Genomic DNA, 13712 nt, shown 5'->3' with positions numbered 1-13712 from the left:
TTTCATGCACATATTGCAAGCAAGCAAGGAAGTAGGTGCTGAACTTTAACAAATGTTCTGTGCACACTAGTGTGAGAGTGAAAATCGTTTAGCATTCCCATTTTTTTATATGTATAATAAGAAAGGAATTGTGATGCAGTGACAGTAATTCATATACAGTGTCTCTTAAGTCAGTATTATGCTTAAAGAAATGGAGCTTGTGGTAGAGGCAGTATGTAATGGTATCCTTCAGTTGCATTTGAGGAACAGAGGGAATTTTATAGGACTGACAACACAGTAATTCTCTTTATTTTTGTTTTCCTCTTTGAACTTAGATTTTTTTTGTTTGGATGCCTGATTTTCAGCCAGGAACAAAAGCTAGAAGTAATACATACTTAGTCGTTACTAAACTGCAATTCCCTTGTTTCCTTCTGTGAATAATCTCTTTCAGAAATTCTGAAGCCCTCTTTCCCAGAAGTCTCTGATTTCCATGATTTTCACCCAAAGTCTTAAATGTGAAAGGCCACTGTAGCAAAAGCGACATGAATAAGCAAACTTGAGCATCAGGACCAAACTGTATGCAGAATGGGACAAGAAAGCCTTCATCATCTCTCATCTCAGAAGAGACAGGGACTATTGAACTTCCATTCTCTCAAATGTTATTCAAATTACATAATTTACAGCTGCGCTCACACTGTGCCATTCTCCCAAAAATTCATATGATTTTTTTCCAGGTGAGGAGGCGCTGCTCCGGCCACCTGCTGGCATCCTCTGCCTGGGTTCCCTGGATTCCTCCCCTTGCCTCTTCTCTCATGTTCAGTTCCCCTGCCAGAGACCCTCTCGCTGAGCTTTATCCAGCATCCAGACTTCCCTGCCAGCTCACAGGTTCCCACCACTTACTAAAGTCCATTCCTTCACCAGCCCTCCATCCGTCACAGGATCCCCCTTTTCCTCAGCCACGCACTTGCTTCTCTCCCTTCATACTCCCTAGTCAGCCCCATTTCTTCCCAGCCCTGGGTGTTGCATTCAAAACAGAGTGCGTTTCTGGGTGGCTTGTATTTTGAGAAGTAGCTGTTTCTCTCAGCTGTGATTCCTGTCTATGATCCCATTCCTGTGAAATGCTCCTGAAATTTCTTAGCATGATCTAAAAATAAGAAATGTTTTCTAACAAAACAAAACTGAAACACAACCAGGTTGCTTTAAAATGCTTTAAAAATACTTTACCAGGAGTCTCTTAGCTCTTAGATTCAGCTCTTTAGTGAAATATAAAAGCTTGCCTACATGAGAGCCAAAAGGAAATTTAAAAATGCCACCTAGACTTCCTAGCTAACAGTCTTGAAGACAACTTTTTTCCAACCCAGGAAGCCTAAGAAATTTTTTTTTCAAATCTAAAAGGAAAAAAGTTCCTGCCAGCCTTTCGCACCAAAGTAGAAGTGACCTGATTTTCAGCTTCCATTTGAGTTGGTGGGTATTGCAAGAATTTTATAACTTTGAAAACTTATTGACTGCTACTGAAATGCCTATATAGGGGCTTATATACCTGTTTTAAGGCACTCTGGTTAGAAAAGATTGGCTTTAAGCAATATAACCAGAAAACCAGTTTCCTAGTTCCTCCTTGTGCCTTGGCTCAGGAAAGGAAAACACTTCCTCTTCCTTCTGAGGGCCCCAGACTTCCTGTGCCATCTATTTATACGATTGTTGTAATGAACCCCAAGTTAACCACTTCCTTGCCTGGTTTAGCGCAGGCTTTACATCTTTTAAATCTCTTTTCACTTTTGTCTGTATACTCCACTTGCAACTTCTCTTAAAGGTACGTTCAGAGCTGCTTTTCAGCAAACCCATATTTGGAGTATCTTAGTCAAGGTGTTCTGTTGACTAGATGGCATTACTTGGAGATAATGAAGAAGAGACTTAGGTTGGGCCCTGCTGGTCTCCAGATATAAAGGAAGATTAGATGATCTCAGCCATACAAAAACCTGTTGAAAAGTTTAGGTGGATGAATTTGGAAAGGGGATCGCAAGATTTAACCAAACACCACTGATTACAGGCTTTAGTCATACCTGTTTTCATGAAATGAAGAACCCAGAAACCTATTCAGGATGAAGGCAGGAACAAGTTGTAGCTAGTTGTGTTAAACCATTGTGCAGTGAGTGTACAGAAGATGGAAGGGAAATTGATAACTGGAAGGACCTGCAGAATTGAGGGCAATTTTTGCAGGACAGGAGACACCAGGACATGCTGTGGGAAAGGAGGTTTCCAGCCAAAAGGGCTGGAGTCAGAAGGACATGTAGAAGACCTGAGAGCCTGTGGTTTGGGATGCAGCTGAAATGGCTGGGCTGGCCATGACAAGCATGGGCGTGTTCAGTTTTACCAGTGTCTGTCAAGGATATAGTAGGATCTGGACAAAGAGGCAGCAGGCAGATTTGCACAGGGCTTCCTACAGTTGCAGAGTTAGGGGCGGCAGGAGGCCTTGTGAGGTCTCCGAGCCCAGCGTTTGCCCTGTTTTCAGGGTGAAGCAGGATTGGGTGCTCACTAGCCAGCTGTGAGGAATGCCTGGGTACTCTGCCTTGTGATGCTTCCAGAGACACGGACACACACTCTCCCTCTGTAGCCTGACTTCACTGTCTCTGCCTGGTGAGGTTCCCTGAGATCTAATCTAAACCTCCTCTGCTGCAAAGCAAGCCACCCACATCTGCTATCCTTGGGGGACTTGCAGCACAGCCGGTTGCCATCTTCTTTATAAGAGGATTTAAAACTTGTAAGACTGCTGCTGTGGTGTCTCCAGGCTGTCCCTTTGTCAGACTGTACCGGTCCCTTTCTTCTGAGCTTTCCTTCTAAGTCACATTTTCCAACTCTTCAGCTGTCCTTGTAATTTTTCCTTGGGACTCTCTCTGGTATTTTTACATGTTCCTTAAAAAGCAGTGCCCCAAGCTGGACACAGCAGTCTAGCTAAGGCCTTACTGCACCAAGTACGGTGGAATAGTTTCTTCCTGCATCTCATGTAACACCCCCATTAATAGATCTTAGAAAGACATAGGCTTTTTCTGATGCAGTTTCCCACTGTAAAATTGCTTTGCAGTCTCTGATTCACTGTTATCCAGATTCCTTTGTGCAATTCTGCTATTTTTCAGGCTGTTGTCTGTATTGCATGTGTTCACTCAGTGTTTCCTTTCTGTTACGTTACGGCTGTCGTCAGCACAAAGCTGAGGTACTGGCGGTGATGCTGGAGGAATTGCTGTGGAAGCAGAGCCTGCCCTCGGCGCTGCTCCCGCGTCCTGTGAGCTGTGCGAGCACGTTTCTGGGGATGTGGTGTGTTGCCGTGGAGATGACACTTGCCATCCACGTTTCTAATGACTTGAAACAATTCGCCTCGCAATTAAAACAAGATCTATCCTGTGATAACCCCGAGGAAATAGTTACTTACTAAATGAAGGCGGGGCCGGGGGGGGAGGTGCGGGAAGTGGATTTCATTGTTGCGCTTTGCTCGGGTGGCTCCAGCTTGCCCTGCGCTGCCCCGTCCTGCTCGGTTTTGTTTGCAGTGCCCTGTTCTGCATCTGCTCCCTGTCTCAAAAAACAGAGCAAGTTCGCATAAATTTTGGGCTCTGTTTTGCCTCGCTCATGTCATCCAGTGTGGTTGTCTCAAGGACATTTATTCAGAGTGCACCATCAGTCCAGTTTTTGCTACTGTGCTCTGCAGCCAGATGCGGACCAACTCAATGCCGGTATTTTATAATCCACCACTGCTTTTCCTTCCCAACCTATAAACCTTTGCCACAAGTTCAAGTGTGAAGAAAGCATATGTCCCAGCTGTGTGCTGCTTTCCTTGCTCACTGGCAGTGAAAATTGTTTGATCAGCCTTCAGGTAGGCCCATCTAGCAACCTGAGCACTAGCTGCAACATTACTGGACCAGGTTTTCTGCGTTAAACTACGCAGGCGTCATCCCCGCAGTCCTGGGCGCTGCTGGGCTGGGACCATGCCACAGCCTGGGGGATGGTCCTATTGCCCTGTGGCTGGTAGCAAAGTTACGGGCTGTTGGATTTGGAGGGGCCCACATGGCACTCATCACTGGTGGTATCCAAGCGCCTTGCAGTTGTGTGTCGAACAACATGACTAATGTCTGTCACGCAGGCTTTGTTCTCATCCTTTCCCCAAGGGGAGAAGCAAGTGCAGCAAGGTCTTGCTTGTACTGTTCTCTCTCCTAACTCAAACAACATACAGGTTTTGCTGTGCCTCTGTGTAGAGGGAGGCAGCGCAAAGCAGCGTGCCCTGCTCTCTTGGGGGAGTGGGGAAATTTGGGGGGTGCCCTGAAAGGAGAGGAGCTCATTTCATAGTGCAGGCAAAGAGGCAGAGAGGGTTGTTGGGCAGTGCTTTGTGCTGGAGGGGCACAACCCTTCCCTCATGCTTCCTCTGTTGAGGTCCTTGCAAATAAAAACAATTATAATACAAAAGAGAATGAGTGAGAATAATCCAGCGATGTTTGCTTTCAGGCTCTTGTGATGGCAAAGCTGATGTATAGCGAAGCAGTGCCACTGCTGTGGCTTTCGTGGTGTGGGGGAGGGCCTTTGAGCTCCCCCGCTGCGAGCGGGCGCTGAGCAGGTTTGAGGCTCCCCCATCCTTCCCTTTGCGTTTGGCCACGGCTTGTCAGAGCTCCCGGTCCCATGGATTCCCTGATTCCTTATTGCAGCTCCTACTGTCAACAGTGCAGCTGCTGAGGAGACATGTTCAGCTCCCTGCTGAATTCTGTCTTAAAATATGAAAGCGCCATCCTTTATTTTTACTGTGTGCTGTGGGAGTTTGGCCCTTTTTTATCCTGAATGGGCTTGGGGAAGGTGGGCTGCCAGAGGAGCTGGCACTGCTGGGATGGAGACTGCCTCTCTTTGGGAATGAGTGTCTGGATTTGGATGCGTGCAAAGCCCAGCTCCTCCACATGGCCACAAAACAGTTATTCTTGAGAGAGTTGATGGTGGGGTTCACTGAGAAAGGTGGCTGGAGGTGGTGGGCTGGCTGCCTGACCAGCCAGCCGAGTAACCAGGGTAGACGGGGTGTGTGATGGTGGGGCCTCTCTGCGCATGCATTCCGCTGGCCTGCATGTGAGCCAGGGCTTATGGCCGCTCTGGGGAACTTGAGCTGGACCACAGGCTTCAGTCCACTCTTGAAACGCAGTGCAATGAGTTAGAGGAAGGAGGCCTGTTACAAAATGCTCTTTCTGGTTACCACAGAGACCAGCACGGTTTCAGAGACTGAACTATACTTGGCAGCAAAAAGTGCTAATTCAGCCTTTCCTCCCACTTACATCAAGGCTCCATTTGGCCTGAAAAGAGCTGTGCAGGGCAATCCATCTTCTTGCAGGTACCCTGGGAGAGCAGGAGCTGAGAGGCAAAACAAGGCTGAGAAGACAGTGTTTGGGCACTGGGGATGGGAGGGATGCTGTGGGGGGGGCAGGATGGAGGACTGCGGGGACAGTCATCAGTCAGGGAAGATCTGGGGAAGTGGGCAGACACAAAAGGTCTTTGGAAAGTGAAGTAGGAGTGGTGAAGATGAGTTTGGAAAGAGGAGGAGCAGGGTAGGCTGCAGTAAGTCAAGAGATGGGAGAGAGCACTGATGGCAAAGCTTTCCTCTTGCAAAGATGCAGATGGCAAACCCTGACCCTCCTGTTTACCCTTGAGGGTCTGAGTGTATGCTCTGATGGGGCTGACACCTTTTTTGAGGCACCCTTTGGGGTAGCTCCAGGCCATCTAGAGGTGGTGGGCAGAAGGCAGCCCAGGCAGGTTAAATCCAGAGGGTGAAGTGTGGGTAACACTGCCCCATCCTGAGCAGGGCAGTGGGCTGGGTGTGAAGGCTGAGTATGCTGCCATCCTGCAGTCTGTGCTGCTAACGGTGTGCTCTGAGCTGCCAGGGATGCTGCTGGGCACAACTGCATAAATAATCACAAAAACAGGGATTTCAGAGCAGAGGAAGGTACTGCAGGGAAGGTGGAGAGAGAAACATGGAAGCAACTGGCTGAACTATTCCAGGTCTGTCCTAATGCAGCACCGTGACTTCAGGATCCTTTCATATGATGGAATAGAGCTAAGTGCTCCTTTTCCTTGATGTTTTTCCCTGATTCCCAGCCTTCACAGTTGGCATCAAGAAGCAGAAGTCTGGGAGGGCCAAGACACTATTTGCATTAATCAGTGAAAATCAGAACTCATTCTGATTATGCTGAGTTTGTGCTGCTCTAGCAGAGCAGGATCTGGCCTATGCTGTTATGGTCCTGTGAAGTTTTAACCAGCGATTTGTTTCAACGCCTCTGGCCTCACAAGAATATAATCCAGTGTTTGCCCAAGCACTGCTTTCATGCTGAATGCAACGTTTTCCCGTGTATGAGAATAATAAATCTTGATAAATGCAGGAACACCTGCAAGACAGAACAGGAGGCCGTACAGGCAGAGCTCTCAGAAACATCATATGTATTTGTTATGAAAATGTGTCTTGCTGTGCCTTTAAAGACATGCAGGTGTAGTTAAAAATGAAAGGTATTTTTGATGGCAGGCCTGAGGGCACTGAAGGCTTCAAAGGTGGTTGAGTATTGAAAGCACTGTCCTAATTTCTGGCCTGAGATTTTATTCTTTAGGAAAATTAAAAATAAATCTTGTTGCTGCTAGGACTCACTGAAGACAGTTTTCTGTGTTTTGCTCACTGTGGTTTATGCTAGCATTTCTCCTGTTTAATCTCTTGGGTTTGCTACATTTGCCTTTTAAACAAAAAAGTTCACAGATAATAAGAAACCAGGCAAACAGAAATGGCAGGTAAATAAGCTTGTTCAAACTTGTATTAAAAATTTGTGTGTGTTAATTTTGACAGCCAATATTTGCAATCCAAAAAGAAATTAAAACGTCCTGCCTGTTAGTCAGAGGCAGAATGTCTAAAGTGTGGCTGTGTAACAAGTTATTTCAAATTGGAGGCAAAGCTTTAATTCGTTATTAACTAACCATGTTTCCTATGCAAAATCTAGCTTTATGCATGTAACACAGTGTAAGTCAAGCCTGCCATTAGGGTGATCAGGTCTTCCTTTTGATTTCCCACTGCTGCTGTATCTCCAGATGTGAACAGTTCCCAGTGTTGCTCTTACAAGTCAAGAACAACAGTCTTGTGGGGCTGGAAAACATCTACTCTGCACCGTTTTGCCCTTGCTCCTTGAGGTTTTTCTGCATGTGTAGACTGGGCCTTCTTGGGTTGGTTTCTCTGGGAAAACCTCTCGTCCAGAAAGAGAGCACCCTGCCAGGAAGAGCACCCCTTGGGAAGAGTGATCAGAGCTTCTGTTACATGTTGCTGTTGCCTTGGGTTTGGATGGTACATAAGCGCAGTTCTGGAGGTAATGCAGAGCTCTTTCTTTTGGTCAGGAGGTCTGTGCCGAGCCATGACAAATCATTTCTCTGTCCTTGGTAGGGCCCTTGGTTGAAGCAACAGGGCAGAGCTGCAGGGGTGGCAGCTGTTCCTGCCTGGTGAATCCGGCAGATTTACTGTTCATGCTGATGAGTAGATGTAATTGCTCTGAAGACCTCTAAAACCTTATCCCTGTGTTTGCCCCCTGCAAGTATCCATTTCCTGAGATTACTGACCAGGGCTGTGCTAGAAACAGGTTTAGTCACAGTTAAAATTCAGCTGGCAAGCTCGTTGTCATGCCTGATGCATTCACAGTCCTATCTGTGTCCTAACCCTCAGCTTTCTGAATCTTCATCTGAGCCTTTTTTTGCATGACAGTACCTTGCTAGCTTGTTTCATTTGAACCTAGTTCTGAGCCTTTGAGTCCTGGAAGGGAAGGGATGCTAACGTCTAGATTTAGACATGTTTATCTTGCAATTTCACAGAAAAATTCTTCCTGGATACCACAAAAATACAACATAGTCCAGGGGTTTTGTGCTCAGTCACAGAGGGAATGCAAAAATTAATCTGGGAGAATTCTTTGTTTTTAAAGTCTTCATTTCCTTTGAAGCCAAGCACACTGAATCAAATGAGAGAGCTCTTCCATTTGGCTTCAGTGAATCTTTGAGGTTGCCATTTTTGCTGACACTGGCTGGAACGTGTGTGCATATCTGTTTCTGTTTGTACTGCAGGAGTCGTTCTGCACAGAGCCTGTGGTCAGATGGGCAGTGAGAGCTGGGCTGGCTGTCTCTGGACAGCAGTAGTGGGTTTTTCTCTCTCTATGACTTTGTTTTTCCTTCTGTGAGGAGCACTGTTTCTGTGGTAGGAAATCCCAGACCATGACAGCCTCTGTGTTTTGTTTCAGGCATCAGAGGGTGTTACTGTGAAATATTTCGAGAACTTGGAGGAACTGATAGAATTTTACAAGAAGGAGAACATGGGTCTGGTATGGCACCTCAAATATCCAGTGCCACGGGAAGAGGAGGAGGCTGCAGATGAACCAGAGGAGGATGCTGGTAAGAAATCCATGATGGGACTTGGTGATGCAGACCCTTGACACTTACTCTGGACTGGAGATATGCAGTGCAGGCAGGGGGATTAGAGCATGTCATGCAATAAAATGGAGCAGGGTATAGAGAGACCTGAGCTGGCAAGACCTTGAGGCAGTAAGTCCTCATAGCTCTGCGGTGGTACTGCATCTGGAGCATCAGTTTATCTCATCTGAGGGAATACATTAAGACTCTCTGCAGAAGTATATTGTATCATATGCAGGACTGACTAATCTGTTGTCCTTCATCTGGACTCAAGCTGGTTTATGTCCAGCCATCTCGCATGTCTCTGCCACCCCTCTTCCTGTGCTGCATCTGTAGGGCCACTGTCTCAGCAGCAGAGATGTTCCCGTAGAGGCTTGGAGCACATCTCTCTGCAGTACCACACACCTGCAGCTGCTGTGGGTCTTGGGTCATCTGAAACTCAGGCCCCCTTATCTGCTCTGATCTAGAGGACGTTTCTAACAGTCATAACCAGAGGGCACAGATCTTGCAGTGGCAGACAGTCTAACTCTGTGCATAGAGGCAGATGTATGATGAAAAGGTGTGATTGGCATAATCTCAACTATTTTATATGAAATGTCACTCTGGGTTTCTGACACTCACTGGTCTTGGATCGTTCCTTGGATTTTTCCTGGATCATCCCTTGGATCTGTCATTGTTCTCCTGAATTCCAGGGGAAGGTCATGCCCACAGAGCCATCCTTCCTGTCTTTTATGACATCTGTCCGGAAATGATGAGCATTACCATAAAACTTGTCTGAAGGACATAGTCCTGTAACAGACAGGCAGGCATGTGCACTAAAGCAGATTTATGTGCCTGTGTACGTTTATGCAATCCAATGGATCTCTAATAGGAGCTGGAAGATTTTGGTATGCAATTCTCATGAAGAAACAGAACAAAAATTTTGCAAAGCTGCTCAGGAAAGATGTTCCTGTTTTTTGGCCAGCTGCACTGAGTCTCCAGTTCTCAGGGCGGGGGAGGGAACTACAGCAAAAATAATACACAGAGAGGCAAGCAGCAGGGAATGAAGTTCTAGCCAAGACTAAGAGCCTTTAGATGAAGAAGTATTAGCACTGGGGCTGGGCTGTTTTTAATTTCGTTAAGGCACTTTGGTGCCATTGTACTGGAGCCATGTAGGGCCTATAGATATCTGGCCATCGTACATGTAGAATTGCAGAGGTGGAAGATGAGCATCCAGATACCCTGCAGATGCACCACCCAGCTGTGCCATTGCTCAGTGCTGCGGTGGCTCTGTGAATCACAGCTTCTGCCCAGGAGCAATGGATGAGTTTTGGGTATCTTTTTGTAATGAAAATTCCACTATTAGGAAATAACCAAACAAAACCTCACAATTCAACCAGCTACATATGACAGGTGTCATATGACGTATGAAAAGGATTGGAGCAATTGGTATGAAAAGAAAGGCAACCATGGTTGGGATAAATGGAGATGAACCCACTCTTCTCCCAGGAGAGGGAAGTATGCTAAGCAGCAGGATGACAGAGCAGGAAAACCCTCTGTGCTTCCAACTTGATGCCCACAAGACAAGGCAGGATACTCAGACCCTCTGTACTGGATTTTCTCCATCTGTGTTTGCTTACTTTAGCTGTTCATTTTTTCCATTAGCAGCTTCTGGTGCTCTTTCCGTCATGCCCCTCCATCCATTCTGCCCCAGTAGCAGATCTCCATGATAAGGGTAGTGATATGGATAAGGTACAGCTATGTTCTCTAAGCGATATATTCAAAGTAACAAATTAACCTTCATAGCTGCTGCGCAGATGGGACAGTCAAACTGACTCAGATGAGGTTACACTGCCAGGCAGAGGCATACACTGCCGGCATATGAGGTCCAAGCCTGGCAGCTCAGCCCGCTGGTCTCATACCACTGACATCCCTGAGAACAGGGCTGGGCCAGTATCGAGCCCTGAGCTTTCCAGCTCTGAAATCAGAGGCCCTTCAGAAGGGGTGAATGATTTCTGCAGTGACTGCCACTGCGGTTCAGACTCTGCCCTGCCTGTGGGTGAGGGGGAGGGGGTCAAACTGCGATGCTGGGATGACTGTGCCGTTCCCTTCCTCCTTGCCAGACCTGGTACCAACGCCTCCTATCCTGCCCCCACGCAACATCCTCATGGCATTGCCGAGCAACGAGACAAAGGAGGTATCTTCTCTCCCTGAAAACTCCAGGGTGGCAGATGTTAATAAACTGTCCCTTTCTGAGACACTACTCCAGCGACTGCAGTACCAGGATACAAGCAGGTGAGGATGGCAAGTGACAGGGCTGCAGAATCAGCCTTCAGCCCAGCTCTGCGCTTTCTGGGCCTCTCTGTTTGGGACAGCTGAGGACCTATTTGATTCAGCGAAACTGCTCCTCATTTATACTACCAAATGAAGAACAGAGTCAGGTCTACAGTGCATTGGCTACTCTTTACAGTCCAGCTGTCATCTAGAAAAAAATACTTTTCTGCAGTATTAAAATCACCACTAGACTTTCACCACTGAGGTATAGTTTTGAGCTGTAAAGGATGGTAACATCTCAGGGAACTTGGTGTATTAGCTGTGTGCCTAAACTACATATTGTATCAGAAAGCACCAGCCAGTCTTCAAAAAGAATAAACTTGTGTGTGGATTTCCAGGTACTCATACTTACTGATTTACTCCAGCTATAGGTGTGACTCACATTGTCCCACGTACTAGCTGTGTCAAATCTGGACATGCACTGAACCCTTAGAGGAAGCTGCATGACATTTAAAGACCAGATCTGCAAAGTTTAAAAATAAAATAAAAATAAAATCAGAAGGCCTGCCTTTTGGCAGGGCAGTGGGAGGCTGTGAGCCAACAGTGGTCATGTGTGGCAGCACAGGTCCTGTTGTGGTGGCCCAATAGCAGCTGGCTGACTGGGAGAAACCCAGTTTTGTTCAGCTGCCTGCACCATTTCATCTGCTAAGTGGCCACCTGGGACTTTCTGCATTTGCCAGGGCACAAGACAGCACATACAGTCTGCTGGGTTCACCCTTCCTTGTGGTGCTGGATTCCAGGCACCACAGAGACAGGGAGGAGGGGAGCATCCCATACAGCTCCATGGTCTCAGCCCCCCTAAGACTGTTTTGGATTGTTTGGAATAAAACCTTTGAAGTGGGATTTGGTGAGGTGAAAGGGAATCTTCATCTCCCCAGACCCCCTGAGCTGCTATTAGTGACCGCAGAGCAGCCTGGCTTTACCTGCCAAGCCTAATGATCCCACCTCGGCTTTGGCAAAGACAGGCACCGCAAGACGTCCCCTGGCACAGTCACTCAGCAGTCATGGAGGAGAGGATTTGGGGTGGGGAAGGAGGAAGATGAGAAAGTGTCAGCAGTGTGGTGGGGGATCCACGGTCCAATTCTGAGAACTGCATATTTACATTGAAATCCAAGGCAAACTGCCCCCCATCTGTCTGTGTTGGCAGTGGAAATTTCAGAAAAATAATAAAGCTGTCTGATATTTGGGAGCAGAAAGAAGAGCTGGCTTTTGACCTCTCTGTTTCTTGCACAGTGTCTCCGATGAGCATCTTAAACTCATCCAGGATTACCTGCGAGTTCACATCATCAGTGACTTTGAAATGGTGCAGACTGGCTCAAGCAATCTTCCTCAACTGAAGAAACTACTTACACTTCTTTGCAAAGGACTCTTCAGGTAACTAGAGGCTTTCAGAGATCAGAGTATAATGCTGTAACACTGTAGTCTAATGTAGGTTCCACATGCATGCATTCAGAACCTGCATTTCTGGCATAGGAAATCAGCTTACCCTCACAAACATTATATTTAGGTCTCATGGCCTGTGATTCTGGTCCAAAGATGTGAAATCTATATAAAAGACATAACTCTGACAGTGAAGTATCCCTGTAGGCTGTTTCAGTCAGTGGAGTATTATTTTTTATGCTTTGTTTAGAAAGAAAACAAAAAAATGCATTAACCGATTAACTGCATAATTTGGAAATGCATAAATGACACCCACAGAATTGTCAAGCACAAGTTGTTTATGGAAACAAGCACATATTGGTGTATAGCTATGTTTTAAACACTGATTTTCCTTCCCATTAATGCACTGTGGACCTGGAGTGATTCTACTGATGTCAGTGACTTCCAGCTCAAAGGAAAAGAGAAACAAGCCTAGACTCTACAAATTTTACCTTTCCTATTTATAGACCTTCCAGGTCCCAAATAGGAAAACTCCGACAGGGAACTAAAACCTTGCAGAGCTCCCTCTTTCTCTGGTGGAAGGATGTGATTTCCCCCCTTGCTGCTTGTAAGCAAACGAGGAGATTAGTCCACACTTCTGCAGAGATCTTAGAGCAGTCTATGGCAGATGGCACATACTTCCATGCTTGTATCTGTGGCTTGCAATACCCTTCTCTCCAGTGTATTTAGAAGTGAGGCTGGTAGTGCTACTGGCCTGATCTTGTTTCCCTAGAGCTCACCAAGGCTTGAAGAAAGGGCTAAAATGAGGGTGGATACTGCTGATTTGCTTGGCTCTAACCCATGGAAGGAAGGCAGGGAGTGAGTGAGGTGCTCAGCTGCTTGGGACCACGATTACTCCCCTGAAGCGGTGGGCACCGTGCACATTTTACCAGGCACAGGGGGAGGAATATGCAGCCCTGCTCCTTCTGCCAGAAGCCAACTGCCCACAGGCAAGCCCCTGGCAGGACTGAGTATGGGTTGTGCAAAGAGCTGCCCTTCTGCGCCCTGCTTGAGGGTTTTGCTTCTCTACGCCCACAGAGGGGGAGACCCAGGTGGCTAGCTAAGAATAAACCTGAACAATGGAAACTAAAATCTAATGAAATCACAAGTGAGAGTTTTGTGTTACTAAAATACCTCCAGTACTGCTGTTCTGACGATGGCTGGCTTTTTCCATTTCCAACTTCTTATTCTTCTTCACCTTATCTGGGCTTCACAACCGTATTCCTCATAAATGTACCTGGGATGGCAAGAAGGAGATGCAACAGGTCCACAATCCTCTCAAGTGCCAGCACACCTTTTACATTTCCAGATTTTCTGTAAGTTTTTTTTGGTGACTGGACTTTGCAAAGCATCATCCTAGAACAGAGCTGGGTGAGTTCTTCTGCTGGTGGAAGCTTGCTGAGCACAGGGGCACTGCACCACTGCAAACACAGCAAAGGGCAAGCTGGCTTCCCTCTGTCCTTCTGGTGGCTGCATGTAGCTATGGAAGTGTATGTCCTCATACAGTTCTTCCCCCCCTTCCCCAGCATTTTCTCCCCATACCTGCATTATTTCAGTTAATG

At 46.8% G+C, this 13712-nt stretch overlaps 1 protein-coding gene across 1 annotated transcript in view; it reads left to right on the top strand.

The window, feature by feature from the left end:
- INPP5D (inositol polyphosphate-5-phosphatase D) overlaps positions 1-13712 on the top strand; it is a 56727-nt gene that overhangs the window by 21051 nt on the left and 21964 nt on the right. The window contains exons 3-5 of the mRNA XM_075716022.1: positions 8250-8400; positions 10521-10692; positions 11965-12105. Of these exons, the coding sequence (XP_075572137.1) occupies positions 8250-8400; positions 10521-10692; positions 11965-12105 (464 nt within the window). The remainder of the gene's footprint in view (positions 1-8249; positions 8401-10520; positions 10693-11964; positions 12106-13712) is intronic.

Source organism: Pelecanus crispus, chromosome 9, assembly GCF_030463565.1.
Source record: "Pelecanus crispus isolate bPelCri1 chromosome 9, bPelCri1.pri, whole genome shotgun sequence".
Lineage (NCBI taxonomy): Eukaryota > Metazoa > Chordata > Aves > Pelecaniformes > Pelecanidae > Pelecanus > Pelecanus crispus.
This window is presented reverse-complemented; position numbering and strand designations above follow the sequence as displayed.